The sequence below is a fragment of the Anser cygnoides genome, chromosome 12, assembly GCF_040182565.1.
Source record: "Anser cygnoides isolate HZ-2024a breed goose chromosome 12, Taihu_goose_T2T_genome, whole genome shotgun sequence".
NCBI lineage: Eukaryota > Metazoa > Chordata > Aves > Anseriformes > Anatidae > Anser > Anser cygnoides.
In genome coordinates this window covers 13,227,164-13,243,023 of record NC_089884.1, presented here as the reverse complement: position 1 = coordinate 13,243,023, position 15,860 = coordinate 13,227,164, and the positions used below count along the sequence as shown (strand labels likewise).

Here is a 15,860-nt window from a genome sequence, read left to right as displayed (position 1 = left end):
CAGCCTCCCTGAGCTAGCAAAGACCCAGGGCAGGGGCGATGGAAGGGCGCCCGGCTCAGCTCAGGGCTCCGGCCCCCTCCACGCACACACACACACACACACACACACACACGCACAGCCCAAGGTCGCTGCTCAGCCAGGCGCGGTTTATTTACACAGCCCCGCTTCCTACAGCGGCTTGCTCGTGGCTTTCCAAGCGCCCTCCCCGCAGGAACGCTGCCTTTCCCCCAGCAGGCTGCCTCTGCCCCAGGGAGGGTGGACCCGCAACCCAAGGACTGCGCTGCGGGGAGCAGGACAACACGAGAGGCAGGGGCGCAGCTCAAAGGTGCTCTGGCAGCCCCCAGGTTTCTTGAGCCGTCTGTGGCCTCCCCCCCGGGAACGAAGAGCCGTGTGCCAGCACCAGCCTGTCCCTTAAAACTTGCACATTTAGTGTTACGTGCTCTCAACATGAGAGATTCCTCTGCTGCCCTACTTCTGGTCCTGCAAAAGGACAGGGGCTCTTCGTCCCATGCCCTGAAGAGCCTCCTGCTCGGAGGCAGGTGAGCGGAAGAGCAGCCATCACCCCAAAACCACGCAACGGGGGAGGACGTGGGCTGGCTCCACGGCTGCGGCGCTGAGGCCGCGCGGAGCTACAGGCGCAGGCGCTTGATGTCCTCGTCACGGAAGTCCTTCCGGAGCCCCAGCACCCGCCGCACCTCCGCAGGGGTCAGGCGCCAGGTGAGCGGGCCGGAGTTGGGGCCCCAGTAATCCAGGATCTCCGTCACCTGTGGGGAAAGAGCGGGGAGAGAGCTGCAGGAAGCGGCCCAGCACCAGCCCAGTTCAAACTCCAGCTGAGGCCGTACCGGGAGGGGCAGGGTTTCCTGCTTTACCTCCCGCAGGCAAACACCCATCGACCACAGGGCGAATTTCCCAGTTCCTCTCCTCCCCACACGTGTGACAACACCCGGCTGAGCCCAGGGCACCCCACCGAGTCCAGCAACCCCCCCCCAAAAAGCAGGCAGGGTGCAGCTCACCCGTTCCAGGTTGAGGATGGTGGCTATCTGGGAGAGCCGGGCGAACTTGTCGCGGATGGTCCAGGTGGTGACGGTGGTGAGATAGGCTATGAGAGACCGCAGCTCCTTGTCGAACTGCAGGCCGCCCAGCTGCGGGGAGAGGAGCAGCTGTTAGCCCAGCTCCGAGAGTCAAGAGATGTTCCCCAGGGGGAGGTCTCCGAGCTGGAGGGTTCCTCCTAGGGCACTTCTTGGGGACAGCGGCTTGTTTGGCCCCACCTCAGCCTTCCTATTGCTGCAAGCTCCTCCCGGCCCCATCACGAAATGCACTTTCTTCCTTTGTGGTCTCCCTGAGCTGGCCACCCGCAGTGGCAGAGCTTCCTCCAGGGTCCCCTTTGTCTCTGCCCTCGCCTCATCCCTTGGGGGTAGCAGGGGTTGGGGGGTGGAGCCGTGCCCCCGTTACAGGGCAGAGGGCAGCGTTTTGCTTACCCTGTTGAAGCTGGATTTGAGGAGCACTTTCTCCAGCTCCGTGGCTATGAGGCTGGTCATGAGGCCGGTAAGGTTATCGTAAATCACAGGGGACAGTCCAGCCTAGAAACAGAAAGCCGTGTCACTTTTTCAGGCCCCAAAATAAACCAGTTCTAGGAGAGCTTTCACACCAAGACCATCGTTTCCACACTCAGCAAGCGGACAGCACTGGCAAAAGCAATCCAGGTACAAGGGGGTGGGTTGAACAACACTGCAGGAGATGGGGGCTCAGGAACCCTGCAGGCAAGTGCAGCCCACCCGCCCTGAGCAGGGGAAGAGCTGGAAGACGCCTTGTGGAAGCCTGGCAGGCTGCTGCATCCCCTCCCTTTCTCGCACCTTAAACTCTGTCATCTGCTGCTCCAGGTGGACGATGAACTGCTGGACCCAGGGGTCATTAGCTTCATACTCGCTGAACTCCTCCTGAGAGTGAGATACAAGAAGGGCTGTTTACGTGACCTGCTGTGAACGGAGGACTTTTTCTTGAGCTCCTGTCAAGCCAGCTGCCCTTTTCCAGGCTGGGATGCTGAGCGCGTTCCGGGTATTTCACCGTTTCTCTGTGCTGAGGAACGGCAGAGGGCTGAGGGGATGAGTCAGCAGTCGCTCTGCACTGCCGTGCGGAGGATGGAGAGCGCAGAAGGGAGCTGGAAGCGGAGGGGCTGAGCCTTACCTCCTCGATGCTGTGGGAGATGGAGAGGAAGAGGTTGATCCAGGGCTTCACCTGGGGCTTGATGGCCGTGTTGTTCAGGTCACTGACGCCTTCCTGAGGGGGATGAGAAGAGGCCAGGAGAGAACTGAGCACAGGCAATGTCCAACAACACCCAATCCCTGCAGCCAGGCTGCCTCTGCTGCCCCCCCATCCTTATCACGAGCTGGGGAAATCAACCCACAGCCTTCCACAGGAAAATGAACCCAAAGTCCTGGAGCTGCAGCCAGATCCCACGCTCTTCCAGCACCGCGTGGCTCTGAGGACACCACGGTGACAAGAAGAGGAAGGACATCGGCCCCCAGGCTGCACAGGGCTGACCTGCAGCAGGGCAGGGAGGGCGCAGACACCAGCCTCCCACCCAGCCCAGGAGGATGCCGCGGTCGGCCTCAGCTGCTGCCTCCCGCCCCCAGCGCAGTGGGAGAAGCTAAAAGGAGGATAAAAGCTGCGAGCAGAGTCAGCGCTCTGAATTAATCGCAGCCCCAGCACGCGCCCTCTCCCCCGAGCAGCAGGCTGTCAGCGAAGGCTGTTCACTCTGCTCCAGTACTCGAGAGCTCTCTGAAAGCCCTCTCCTGCCAACCACCCCATTTAGCTCAGCAAGATGTCAAGAAAGCTCACCCAGCACGAAGCTATTCAGGTACCGACACTGCCTGGCATTTGATGAAAGTTTTTAACTCAAATTGGCATTTCTGAGCAGGCCCTGCTGGCAATTGCCCTTTTCCAAGGCAAATTTCATGTGCGCGTGACTCAGGCAGCGCAGCAGCTTGCTGCTCAGCCTCCTGAGTGCTTTGCAGCCGCTTTTAATACTGCACTGACACCAGACTGGAGAGTTTTACTCCTTATCTGTGAGCTGTCTGATTCCAGTACTGACCGCAGGCCTCATGAGTGTTCACTTGTAGTCTTGTGATCTTCTCTACCAACAGCCCTTCTTCCCCGCTGCCCCGTGGGGCTCGGGACAGGCTGACAACATGCTGGGCTACAAGGGAGAATGGAGGAGCCCCCATTATTGCTCCTCCTGAACACGCTGAACCAACCAACCACTGCTCTGTGCTGAGCGAAGACAAAGGGAACGACATTCCTTCTGCCTCTGCAGCTGCTCCCAGCATTTTTCACGGGGCTGCCAGCTGGCGCAGCTGTGCACGTGGGCTGGATCCGTTTGTGTGCCTCAAAATCGATTGCTTGGTTCCACCTGCACCCCTCAGCCAGCACTCCGGGAGCCAGACGTGGCCGTGACACGAGCCACCAGGCGTGGGCTGCCTCCCCTCTCCCCGAAGAGGCCGGCAGGAGCGCCCTGCACTCACCTGCAGCAGGTCCCGGAACTTGTTGGAGACGGCAGCCATGTCGGAGAGGCAGCTCTCAATCTTGGCCTGCGCCTGTTCGCCCCCGAAGCCTTGGCTGAGCAGCTTGGCGCAGTCGCTCTGCGGGAAGAGACCCCCGAGCACGTTGCTAACTAATTCCCTGGGCTGCCTCTGCCCCTTCGCGCCGCCCAGCCCTGGCAGCAGGCTTGCAGGTGAGGACAGCCACCAAGCCCACACAAAGGCAGGAGCTGCTGGGGATGGAGCAGCAAGAAAGGAAGCCCCAGGCAGCACCAGAGAACCACAATGACATGGTTTTATTGCACCGATTCCCGGCTTGGTCCACACGGAGGAACTGGTATTTCCAGCCTGGCTGAGCTACACCACTGAGGTGTCAGCCGGAGATTGCTCTGCCAGCTCAAAATTGCTTTCCTACGGCTGGAGGGCGAAGATATCAGGAGTTTGAGCAAAGCAAAGTCCAGAAAGCTTATTTTACCCCACCCCGCGGGAGGATAATATGAGTTTGATTAGAGAAAAAACAGCAAACAATCGAGACCGCACCTCCAACGTTTTCTTCAGGGTCATGATGTTTTCGCTGCAGACCTCCACGTTGTTTAGGGTCACCTGGGGAGGGGAGAAAACAAAAAGGCAAGTAAAAATCACTGGAATTTTCCATCACTTGCTCCATGTCCTGCTCACACTCCAGACTGAAATGGAAACATTTGAGGGGGCAGAGGTGCTACGGCGTGATCAGATCGCTGCATGAAGCTGAACCACGCTGAGCCCCTGTGCTGAGCCTGCAGCTGGTACAGGCTGAGGTGGTTCAGTCCTCTGCTCTTCCTCATCATCAATCTGTCCACGATGCTGCAGCAAAGCCCCAGCTGGTGGAAGAGGGGGTGTACCCCCAACATCTCTGCTCCTTTCTCTGACAGCGTCACGAAGAACAACAGTCCAGGAGCAGCTGGAGGTGATGGTCGAGACGCAGCACATCCAGAGAAGCAGGGAAGGCATTTGTGTGTAGGCAGGAGGAATCAGCACCTCTCCTGCCAGATGAATATCTGCTCTTCCCTGAACAGACTGTTCTCTACCTGCTGGAGCCGAACTGACCGTCAGAATAACGCTGGGGTTTGTGCAGACGGGGGAACGAGGCGAGCTGACAGGTGAAGGAGGAATTCCAGAGGGAGAACTGACACTTTTAAGTGCTTTGCATCAAGAAACCTGTAACCGAGTTTAATGAAACGAAAGCAGTCCCTCCTGCTCCCTTCTCTCCTCGTACAGTGGGAGTGCAAGGGAACCTGTACAGCGTGCTCACAGCTGCTTATGTCTGAGCCAGCTCCTCTCCAGCGCTCCCAGGGTCTCCGCCCCCAGGGCTGCCTGAAAGCAGGGAGCAGACCCAGGCGGAGATGCCCTCCCAGTGAGGTCTTTTCCCCAGTGCAAGGCCTGCGCAGCTCCCACTAGAGGCGAGGCCACACTGTGCTGCACAGCACAGGAGCAGCAGCCCTCCAAGTGCTCTCCTGGGGTCTGTAACGCTCGCTGCCGTGCTCTGGCCAGCTCGAGCGCACAGAGTTGTGGTGCTGGTGTTAGGAGAAGGCAAGAGGAGGATCCTGCGTGCCAAGGGGAGCAGACAGCCCTGCTCTAATGGAAACTCTCCTGTCTCTGGGCAGCCTGCTCCAGTGGCTGGCAACCCCGCCCAGAGCAGGGGGCTTGAAACTAGATGATCTTTAAGCTCCTTTTCAACACAGGCCATTCTATGACTCTATGATAAGCGAGGATGAAGGAGCGCTGAGCGTGGGCCAGGAACCTCTCTCATCCAGGGGAAGGTGCAGGTGGGAGCCTCTCCCACCACCTCTGTGCAGAGCCTGCGAAGAAGAGGGCTGATGGCTACCTCAAGGGGCCACCTCGAGCCCAGACACCTCCCCAGCCTGGAGGGGGACGTCACTGCAGCAGGGCAAGCCTCGCGTGAAAGCCCCACAGACATGCAATGAGGCAGAAGCATCTACTGGACACCCAAAGTCGGGCCACCCATCATGCCTGAAACAGGTTTTCAGGTTCTCTGACTGTGACAGAGAATCCCATTCCCATGAGTTTTCCCATCGCCCTTCCCCTTATCCCAACTCATCTTTTACCAGGAGAGCTTCCAAACCCACCAGAAAGGACTGCTTGGCCTCGTCGGTGCTCTCGATGCCTTTGGTATCGAACTTGCCCTGCTGCAGGCTGCTGTGCATGATGTTCACGGCGCTGGTCACCCCTCTCTGGAAGTCCTGGAAGGTCGTGGCCGGAAAGCCCTGCTTCAGCTTGTTGTACAGAACCTCCCTGCGGGGCAAGCAGAACACACAGGGCTTAGAGCAAGCACTGCAAGAAGCAACAGAGCTGTGCTGGGCTGAGCTGTGGCCTGGAAAAGGGAAGGGGAATTGCAGAGGGACAAAAGATGGCAGGTATCTCCTGCCATCATCATCTGAAAGACACAAGGCTGAAGTCAAAAAATAAAAAAAAAAATTCCCTCAAAATCCTGCCAGCAGCTGTCTGTTGTCTTCAGTCTGTTCTCTGCTCCCACACTGGCATGAGAAACAGCAGCAGGCCAGTTTCTGCAGGCTCACCCCAAAGGCAAACGTTCAAGTGGCTACCGAGCAGGCCCACGGGCAACCCAGAGAACGACGGGGAGTGACCGTGGTGCCATTGTGGTTCTTTTTCTCTTCTGTGGCTCTGTCCTACAGGTGGGCACTGCTGCTGGGAGAAAAGCACGCACTGCTTCCTACCACCATCTACCACAGAGATGACAAAGCAGAGGTCCAAAGGCAGAGAGCACAGGGAACACCATCCGACAGCAGTTTGCAGAACACGAGGAGAAGGGAGGTTATGACAAACCTGGTGTCTTTTCCTTACCTGAAGTCGGACTCTAGCTCGGTGGTGGAGTGGTTGATCATGGCACAGAGGCAGTCTATGCTGGAGCTGGACAGAGCCCTCCCGATGCATTTCTTCACTATGTAAAACACGTCGTCCACCATGCTGGAGGTGAGCTGGCCCTTCTCGTAGCTGTCCATGGCCACAGCCTGCAAACAAAGCAGCCTCAGTGCCCTGAGCTCAGCGAGGGAAGAGAGGAGCCCTCTCGGAGCAGCGCTGCGAGACCAAGCTGTGGAGTGCCACCTGCTATTGCTCATCCTGCTGCTCAGCAGCCCCCAGAGCTGGAAGATCTGATCTCCAGAACGTCTGTGATCATTGATCCAAACAAGCTGTGTTTGGAGCAGGTGCCTCACACCCTCCCGATACCACTCGGGCTCTGAGCTCCGGCAGCAGTGCAAGCAGAGGGAGCAAGGAGAGCAGTGTGAAGCCAATGGAGGGGTACGACCAGAGCCAGCAGCTACATTTGGGCAAGGAGAGAGCACCAGGTGGGTCTGGCTGCCAGCCCTGCCCCAGCACACAGCTTGCCATACTCAGAGGTATGTCTGGAGTCAAATCTCAGGACAGGCTGCTTGCTTTCCAAGGCCAGGGGCCCTGACAGACCTTCCCAACAACAACTGCAGCTCTGCTGTGCGTCCATCGCCCTCCCTGGGGACTCCCCTGGAGGTGTGGGCTGCCGGCACGGAGCACAGGCTACTGCAAACGCCCTCTGAGCCCTACCTTGTTGACGGTCTCCCTCATGAAGTACTGCTCCATGGTGATGTAGTAGCCGATGAGCTCCTGCATGGTGCAGCTCAGCAGGCAGTTGTTGAGCAGCTTGTCCAGCTGCTTCTGATGCTCTGCAGAACACCGAGGAGAGCCATCAGCTGGACCAAGGGCCAGAAAGAAGCTCCACCTAATCTCTTGCTGCCTGTCCGAAGGGCACCTGATGGACACGCGCCTGCAAAGCTCAACCTGGAATAAACCACAGGCCTCAAGCGTGGAGCTGAAAGAGCTGAGCTGACTTTTGCAGGTGATGCACCTGACTTCAGAGCTCCGCGGAGTACCAAAACCCTGAGCCTGTTTTCCCTGCGGCCTCTGCCTTTAGGATTTGTGCCTACAGTGACCACAGGGCCCTCCCTTTCTTTGGGCACCTTGTTTATTATGCTCTGCAGTCATTCCTAAGGCTGGTTCCCTGTTAGAGGGAACAACTTGCTGGTGTTGGACTAGAACATGGACCAGGGAACGCTTCCTGCCCCGGTGATACCAACTGCTGGTCACAATCTTCTCAGAGAGTTCCCCTTCAATTTGCCCTCCTCAGTGGTCATACAGTGCCTGGTGCTGCCACCTGATGCAGCAGCCACAGATGTTTTTTTTTTCCTGGCAGAGCTGTAGCGACCTGTGTGACTTAAACAACTTCCCTCACTAAGACGTACCGGAGTTTGAAAAGCCCCCGTGCAGAGGACTGTTACGGTAGAGCTTTGTCAGGAAGCTCACCGCTGAAAACAGATTTGGGGAGGCCAGGCTAGGCAGTCCTCTTCCACGGAGCGCTCCCTGGGTGCCCCTGCAGCTGTGCCACGCTGCCCTGACCCCAGCCCGGTACAGCTCCGCGAGGAGCAGAGCCCCCGGGCGTCGGTGCTGCAGGTGTTACCTTGCTTCACCTCCTCGGGGGCCATGGAGTCCCCCACCTCGAAGTCCGCCGTTATTCGTCTCTTGATGAACCTCAAGTAGAGCTCGCTGCGGGCGTTCATCAGGGTGACCTCTGTCAAAATCGGGTCGAGTTCCCTGCAAGGGGACACAGTGAGAGTCAAAGCAGCAAGACACCGAGAGCTGGGATGCCATTTACCCCGTGAAGTAGTGTTCTCTGTTTTACTCCGAGACCACTACCACCTGTTTCCATCTGTGCTGTCAGGTTGCAAAGCTCAGCAGAATAACTGCTACGTGCAAGTAATGCCAGTCCTGCTTTGAAGGATATTTGGGGAGCTCATTTACATGGAGAGTTGCTTCTAGCCTTGACAGCCCGCCGCCGTACGCTGAATTAAACGGGGATGAGTTGTGCTGGGAAGCAGCCGAGCGCCACCAGGATGGATTGGCTCAGCAGCTCATCTGTCAGGCACCCGGTGGCAAACCGGGCCAGCAGCAGCTGGTTTACGGCAGGTTCCTGGAGCAGCAGCAGCAATTCCCTGCTCTGTGCCCAGCCACGAGACTCGCATCTGCCGACTGCTTTAAGGCAGACCGCACTCTGCCAGCATGGAGCACAGCTCGGAGCTCGGACGTGGGGGAAGCCACAAAAAAACTCCTACATATTCCAGGGAGATCGTCCTGAGTAAGAGATGCCAGCCCACCTGGGGATTATTTCCCCATTTTATTTTCATGACCAACAGGGCACCTGCCATCTAAGGGATTTGCCATCTCAGGGACTTAACCATCTGTGCTAAACATCACAAATACATCTGAAGTATGTGACAATCAAAGCATCCTGAGAAAATCGTTAGAGAAGCTTCTTCGTTTCCCTCGTGGATGCGAGAGCAGCCACATTAAAATCACCGTAGTAAGGACTACAAGAATCTGAGCAATCTGACTGAACTTCAAAATCAGCCCTGCGTGGGTCGGACCAGAGACTTTCAGCAGCCTCCTCCCTGCCTTGGTTTTGCTCTGAGTCTGTGGCACCTGCGTGGCCAGTGCTAGAAACGCCCGGTCCCTGCCACCTCCATGCGTGTGCTCCTGGGCCCAGATCTGTGTGTTTTTTTCTGGAAATGATGCAGGATCAGTTTAAGCTCAGCAGCCCGGGAGCTGTGGAGCCAAGGAAGCACGTGACAACACAGAAGACAGCGCTCAGATCAGAGGGGGCTACGAAAGGAAAATTGTCAGATCAGCTTTTTCATCAGTGAGCACAAAGCACTTTGCATGCACTGCTCACAGCCTCCCAATAAACAAGCGGGACGAGGAGCCGTTACCTTTGTTCTCTGGATGAAAAAGCAAAAGCTCAGAAAGCCTGGGATGTGTCCGCATTTACTCAGAGCCACGAGTACGTGGCTCACCCTGTTACCAGTGACTAACTGGTTGTGTAGGTCCACAGACATCTTGTTTGAGGAACACAAGTTGTCTTACAAGGCGTCTTTAGAAGTCACGCAACGCCAGATGGGCTGAGGGCGCTTTCAGATGGCTTTACTTAAGGGTTATACAAACACTCAAGACAAAAAGAAAAGAAGGGAGAGTGAGGGTACTCGAGTTCATTACCAAGACACTAGCGTTACGGCATCACTGCAGCAGCACAGACTGAAAGGACCCAAAGATTTATTCCTAATTATGCCAGGAATTATCTGCCCAGAGAGCTGCTCCAGTTCACGGGCTCCAAGGACTGCACTCTGCCCATCAACAAGTGGTGGAAGAGCCAAATAAAGCCTCGGTGCTTTGTGTGCAGTGATATTCTCAGCCCTCCAGCAACGTTCAAGGCCAAGACCTCAAATAACGAGTCAGCAAAATAAAGCAGCACCATGGAAGCTGTCTTTATAAAAGGGCAGTGAAGGGTACCTAACACAGACGCTAAGCTTTAGTAGCCACAAAGCCTCTGGAAGATGGGAAGAGTTCTCTAAATGAGAGTGAAAACCAGAGAGCAAAAAGAGGTTTTGTTTTACCTTGGTTCAATCTTCTCTGCAGAACTTCTCATCATGCTGTTCTGAACTTGCTGGAACTGCAATTGCAAAACAGAAGTCATCACAGTCTTTGCTGGTGACCTGAAGTTAACAGCCCCTTCTCATGCGGTGGCCCACGGAGGACGACACTGCGTCGGTGCACCTCTTCCTCCGGGACAGAGCTCAGCCTGCCAGGGAGGGCTGCGGGATGGGAATGCCAACGGAGGCTCCGAGGGACGTGATCGTGAGATGTTACAGCAGTCCTGCCTCGAGCAGGAGAGGGAGCAAGGCAGCAGGGAGGGCACGCTGAGAGCACCCTACAGACCTGCACGGGCATAACTCCGTGCCCTGGGTCTGCTTATCACGCTCACACTGAATCCTCCTCTGCAACAGAGAGGACAGCTACAGGCTGGAGCACTTCAACCATCAGTGCAAGGATGGAGTAAGGCAACGTTTCTCCCCAAACACGAGGTCAAACTTCGCCTCTAGGGCAGTCAGGGCCCTGCAGAGGGGCTCAGCTGGCTGCGTGGGGCAGGATCGCCCCCTCTTACCTGCCTGTGGTAGTCCCTCTCCTTGACGAACTTCTCCACCACCTTCTCCACCTGCTGGTCACACTCTCCTTGCAGGTGCTTGATGAGGGTGTACAGCCTTCCTGGCCCATAGTAGGTCTCCACGATGGGCTGGTGGGTCTCCACGACGCGAGCGATCCCTGCAGGCGAAGAGAAAACGACCGGGTGGACTCTGCTCTCTCAGGAGCGAGAGGCAGCCTCGGGCAGGAGTTCTCGTTCAGCCTGGACCCAGAGCAGAGCTGTGCAGGTCCTCAGACAGGGCCTGGATAAACAGGTCACACTGTCCAGCCACTCTCCAGAGGCTTACTGGCAGCCTGTCATCACCACCCCTTCTTCCACAGCACCTTCCCTCTGCATACCATGCCTTCTGGCTTCTCTCCTGCTTACTGCAAGGCTGTGGTGCACATCTCCTGGGGTGCAAGCCACCTCTGAAGAGCTCCTGCCGTGGGATGTAGGCAGCTGCCCTCCCACCCAAGACAAGACGCAAGGCGTGAAGGAACAAAGCTTTCACAGCAGGGTGCTGCCCAGGATAAACCTGGCAGGGCACACAACTGCCATCCGCATCCAGTCCCAGCTTTCAGCACCGACCAAGTCACACAACAGCAGAGTTAGGAAGATCAGCCTGGGGAAAGCTCTGCTCCTCTCTGTCACGCACCAGTGAGGGCAGGACCTCCTCGGAGAAAAAGCTCGTCTCCAAGGAAGCCCCTCTCCAAGACTGCTTTCTCCTCACAAACTCTCTGCCTCAAGAGTTCACGACCCTCCCCCTCTTCTGGCACTTCTGCCAAGAAAGCCCCGTTGGCTTTGAGGGCCTCCAACAGCAGCACGGTGCCAGGCTGGCAGCGACTTGGCAGTGCCACAGCCTGGAACTGCAGCGGGCACAACAGAAGAGGAGGATTAATCACCACGGGATCTCAATTACTGTCGTTGGCGACGTTCCCTCAGAGCATTCATATTCCCCCTTCTCCCTTCCCTCCCCGCTTCCAAGCTGCCGTGGTCCTCCTCGAAGAGCCAGGCCTGGGGCCATCAACAGCTGTTCAACTTTTAGGGGTCTGATTTGTTTGTCTGGAGAGCTGCACGCCTGAAAACCCTACAGGGAATACCCACGTGTCTTGAGGATGCAGAGAACAAGAAGAGTGATTCCTGGAGGAAGCCAAAACAATCCTTTGCAAATCCACTTTGTGCCTACACACGCTGTGGGTAGGACAGATTGCTTATTTTAATGCCCTCTTCTGGCTGGGAAAACATCTGTCTGCGTCCCCATCCCTCCAGCAGGACCCTCCCATGGCTCAGAGGGCGTTTTGTGCTCCCCTGGAACTACAATTCAAAGCGTTTAAATTGACGGATCCCATCACGGACTACTTCCAATCCACCCCCAAAGAGGGAGAAGATTACCTTCAAAGAGGAGCGTCAGGGTGTCTGCAAAGATGACAGCAGCTCGACGGTCGCTCATGTCTGTCCCCATCACCAGCTGCAGGTTCTCCTCTGCTTTCTTGGCCACCTGTGTGACAGCAGGGACAGTTGGAGAGCTGAGCTGAAGGCCAGTGCTGGCTTCAAAGATGAACAAGCCACAGCCAAGACCCAGCAGACTGGATTTTGCTTTCTCCAGGAGACGGTCAGGTCTCTGCGTGTTTCGCGGCCCCAGAACCCCTTACCTGCTTGCAGAGGTACTCGGAGAACTTGCTCAGCCCCTCCTCGTGTAAGCCCAGCAGGGGAAAGATCTTGAAGAAGCGTTCCACCTGGGGCAGGTCTCCCTGCTTCATAGCCGTGTCAAACTTCTCTGTGACAATCGCCTTCAGGCGCTGCTCCGACTCCTGCAGGAGCTTCAGGTTGGCATCGATTATGCCCCCTGGTCGAAGAAGGGCAGAGGTAACAGCACGTTGGTCTCAGGCAGAGGACGTGACCAAACCAACCAGGACAGTTCTGCAGGGATCGCCCAGCCTGTTCCCTTCGTGCCCAGCTGTTTTGCCTGGTATCACGCCGCAGCGCTGCAACGTTCCTCCCTGACAGGGCCTTCCCCCTCTCTTCTTTTGTCCTGTACGTTCTTTTTCACCCAGCTGGCATCAGAAACGCTATTGAAACCTTGTGCTAGGGATTCTCCTTCAATTAATCAATTAATTCAAGCCTAATTTCACTTTCACCTCTATGTCTGTGACCTCTGGATGTTCTGCTTTGCCTGCTGAGCTGAGGCACCCACCACCGAGCACCCCGCAGCCTCCAGAGACCCGACCGGAGCGGTGAGTGTCGGCTCCTCCCCGCCAGCAGCCCTCACCTTCCTTGCCCTGACGACTGAGCTCGATGACGGATTTGTCCAGGGACAGGTAGCGATGGATGTGAGCCGCTGCTTGCTCGTAATCTTCGCCCCGCAGGGCTGTCTGCACGCCGTCCATGCAGAACTTCAGGTCCAGGATGTCGTCAGCTCTCTGGATGGCCTGGTAGAGGCGGTTCTGCAAGGAAGGGAAAACCAGTGCAGGCTGAGCAGGGAAGCAGAAGTGGGAAGAAAGGACGGAGAGGGCAGCACGAGGGGAAAAAGATGGAAGAAACAGATCGAAGCGATGCTTCTCTGCACAATAAACAACTAACTAAGCAGAATCCCCAAAGTAAATGAAGTTTAAAGTTGTAAAAAATGAAAGGTGTAAGTCCAATGAATCCGAAAAAGCAGCACGTGTCCATCAGCACTCAGACTGAACTCACAGACCGTGCTCCAGCCTAAATGGCAGAGACCAGAGGCAGCCACCCTTGATATGTTTTGATTTGAGCAGCTCTCAGCCCATCCTCGTGCAAAGAACAGGACAGCCCGGCTTCCTGCCCAGTGTCGAGGGACAACGACCATCCTCAGCAAGGCAACCGCTAACAGAGGGCTGACACAGACCAACCTCAGCTTACTTGGCAGAAACCACAAGAACAGGCTGGATAACCAGCTGCCACGTGGACAATCCTACAAGTTATTTACTCTCGTACCCTCCGACACCCAGGAGCCCAGCAAGAAGCCACCACCCAGCAGCACCAAGGCCGCTCCCAGCACCCACATTTCTCTGTGTATTTTCCAGGCACGCTGTGAGCACGCAGCCTGAGGATGACAAGCCCCAGACCCCCCCGTGCAGCTACCTTGGCCAGGTCGAGCTGCCGGACCTTGCTGCTGACGTTCTCGGCCAGGCTGCAGGTGAAGGCGATCATCCCCGCCAGCTGTTGGGCATCCCCCTCGATGAGCTGCAGGTTGGGGCTGCGCACAAAACGCAGTTTGGTAAGCGGCCGGGTTCCTTCCCCCAAACCCAGCCCAAATCTTTTATTCCAGGAGCCGAGCACAGAAGTCAGACGGCCCTGGAAGGGGCTGTGGGGGTGGACGAACGCCCCCTTTCCTCCCTCCCCGCGCGGCGAGGCAGACGAAGGCAGCACGGCACTGACCCCATGCGCTGAAGCGCCACCATCTTGTTCTCCACCACGCTCTGCTGCTCCATGAGGGCGTCCAGCTCCTCCTGCACGGCTTGCTGCGGGGCGAGGCGCAGGGGCTCAGCACCAGAGCTGTGGATTTACCTCACCGCCGGCGAGGTTTTAGTGCTTCCACGAGCACAGGTGTTGGTGAATCCACCCCTGAGCTCTCATTTTAACCCCACAATATGATGGTTTTGTGGGTTTTTTTTTTGATTTTTGTTTTTTTGTAAAAATCCCCAACCTGACCGCCTCATTGCCTGTCTTGTAGCTGAGCTCACCTGCAGCCTGCCCCTGCCCATCCCCCTCGGGCCGATGACCCCAACCCGCAGCCCCAGCACAGGACCCCTGGGGCTGAGCGGCAGCCCCAGCACCCCACCGTCACCCCCAGCCAGGCTGAGGCAGCGGCTGCACCGGCACTGACCAACCCTCGCTCCTTCATTTTTTCCCTTCCTCCTTCCCTCCCTTATTTTCTCTCTCCCTTTTTTTCCCTCTCCTTCCCTCCCTTCTTCTCTTCCCACTTCCTTGTTCCCTCCCTCTCTCTTTTCCTCCCTCCTTCCTTCCCTCCCTTATTTTTACCTCCCTCTCTCCTTTCTTTCTTCCCTTCCCCTCCTTCCTTCTCTTCCTCTCTCCTTCCCTCCCTCCCTTGTTTCCTCTTTCCTTCCCTCTCCCTCCTTTCTTCCCTATCCCTCTTTCATCTTCTCTCCCTTTCTTTTCCTTTCTTCTCCCTTCCTCTCCTTTCTCCCTTCTTCCTTCTCTTCCTCTTTCCTTTCCTCCTTCTTTCCCTTCTTGTTTCCTCTCTCCCTTTTTTCCCTCCCTCCTCCTCTCCCTTTTTCTCTTCCTACTTCCTTGTTCCTTCCCTCGCTCCTTTCCTCCTTCCTCCTTTCTTCCTTCCTCCCTCCTTCCTTTATTTTCTTCCTCTCCTTCCCTCTTTCCTTCTCTTCCTCTCTCCTTCCTTCCCTTGTTTCCTTCTTCTCTCTCTCCTTCCTTTCTTCCCTCCTTCCTTCCTTCCCTATCCATCCACCCTCTCACCTTCCCTCCCTTTCCCTTTTTCCTCCTTCCCTTCCTCTTCTTTTCCCCCCTCCTTTTCTTCCTCTTTCCTTTCCTCTCTTCTCCCTACCTTATTCCGTTCCTCTCTCCTTCCTTTCATCCCTTCCTCTCCGTCCTTCTCTCCTTCCTCCCCTTTTATCCTCCTCCCCTCTCTCCTTCCTTCCTTCCTTCCTCTCACTTTCCCTCCTCCTCTCTCTCCCTCCTTCCTGTGTCCTTCCTTCCCTTTCTCCTTCCCTCCCTTTCTTTCCTCTCACCTTCCCTCCCTCCTTCCCTTTTTCCTCCTTCCCTCCCTCTCTCCTTCCCTTCCTCTTTCTCCCCTCCTTCTCTTCCTTTCCTTTCCTCCTCCCTTCTTCCTTCCTCATTCCCTCCCTCTCTCTCTTTCCTCCCTCCCTCTCTCCTTTCCTCCCTCCTTCCTCCCCTCCCTTTCCCTCCCTCCTTCCTTCCCCTCCCCTCCCTCTCCCCTTTTTTCCCTCCTTCCCTTCCCTTCCCTTCCCTTCCCTTGTCCCCACCTCCTCCCGGCACAGCCTCCCGTAGGCCGCCTGCAGCTCGCCCAGCTCCGTCAGCGCCCGCAGCCGCTCCATGGGCAGCCCGCAGGGCCCCGCCGCGCCGCCCGCCGCCATCTTGGCGCCGCGCCCCCCCCCCTCCTCCCGCCCCGGCCCGCCGGGCTGCCCGCGCTGCCCGGCCGCCCTCCGCCGCCCCGCTCCGCCAGCCGGCACCGCCACCGCCTCCCTCCCGGTCATCCCGAGCCGGGAGAAGCCTCGGGGATTTTTTTCGGGGGCTCGCTGCGC

The 15,860-nt window shown here is 57.0% G+C and overlaps 1 protein-coding gene across 1 annotated transcript; it reads right to left on the bottom strand.

The window, feature by feature from the left end:
- Positions 1-125: 125 nt before the first annotated feature.
- COG4 (component of oligomeric golgi complex 4) lies at positions 126-15,737 on the bottom strand. The gene is made up of 19 exons (XM_067004717.1): positions 15,582-15,737; positions 13,999-14,081; positions 13,702-13,816; positions 12,866-13,040; positions 12,249-12,442; positions 11,989-12,094; positions 10,579-10,736; positions 10,031-10,086; positions 8,044-8,177; positions 7,134-7,252; positions 6,399-6,565; positions 5,663-5,828; positions 4,077-4,139; positions 3,522-3,638; positions 2,185-2,277; positions 1,854-1,937; positions 1,479-1,580; positions 1,014-1,142; positions 126-764 (listed from the first exon to the last, which is right to left on the bottom strand). The coding sequence occupies exons 1-19, from the start codon at positions 15,690-15,692 to the stop codon at positions 630-632; spliced, it is 2,307 nt and encodes a 768-aa protein (XP_066860818.1). The 5' UTR covers positions 15,693-15,737; the 3' UTR covers positions 126-629.
- Positions 15,738-15,860: the final 123 nt, after the last annotated feature.

Excerpts from the sequence above, each read along its gene's own strand:
- COG4 (XM_067004717.1), bottom strand. The coding sequence starts at position 15,692 with ATGGCGGCGGGCGGCGCGGCGGGGCCCTGCGGGCTGCCCATGGAGCGG. Across the intron at positions 10,087-10,578 it reads AGAGGGACTACCACAGGCAG|TTCCAGCAAGTTCAGAACAG; the intron begins GTAAGAGGGGGC and ends TTGCAATTGCAG. Across the intron at positions 1,143-1,478 it reads TCAAATCCAGCTTCAACAGG|CTGGGCGGCCTGCAGTTCGA; the intron begins GTAAGCAAAACG and ends CTCTCCCCGCAG.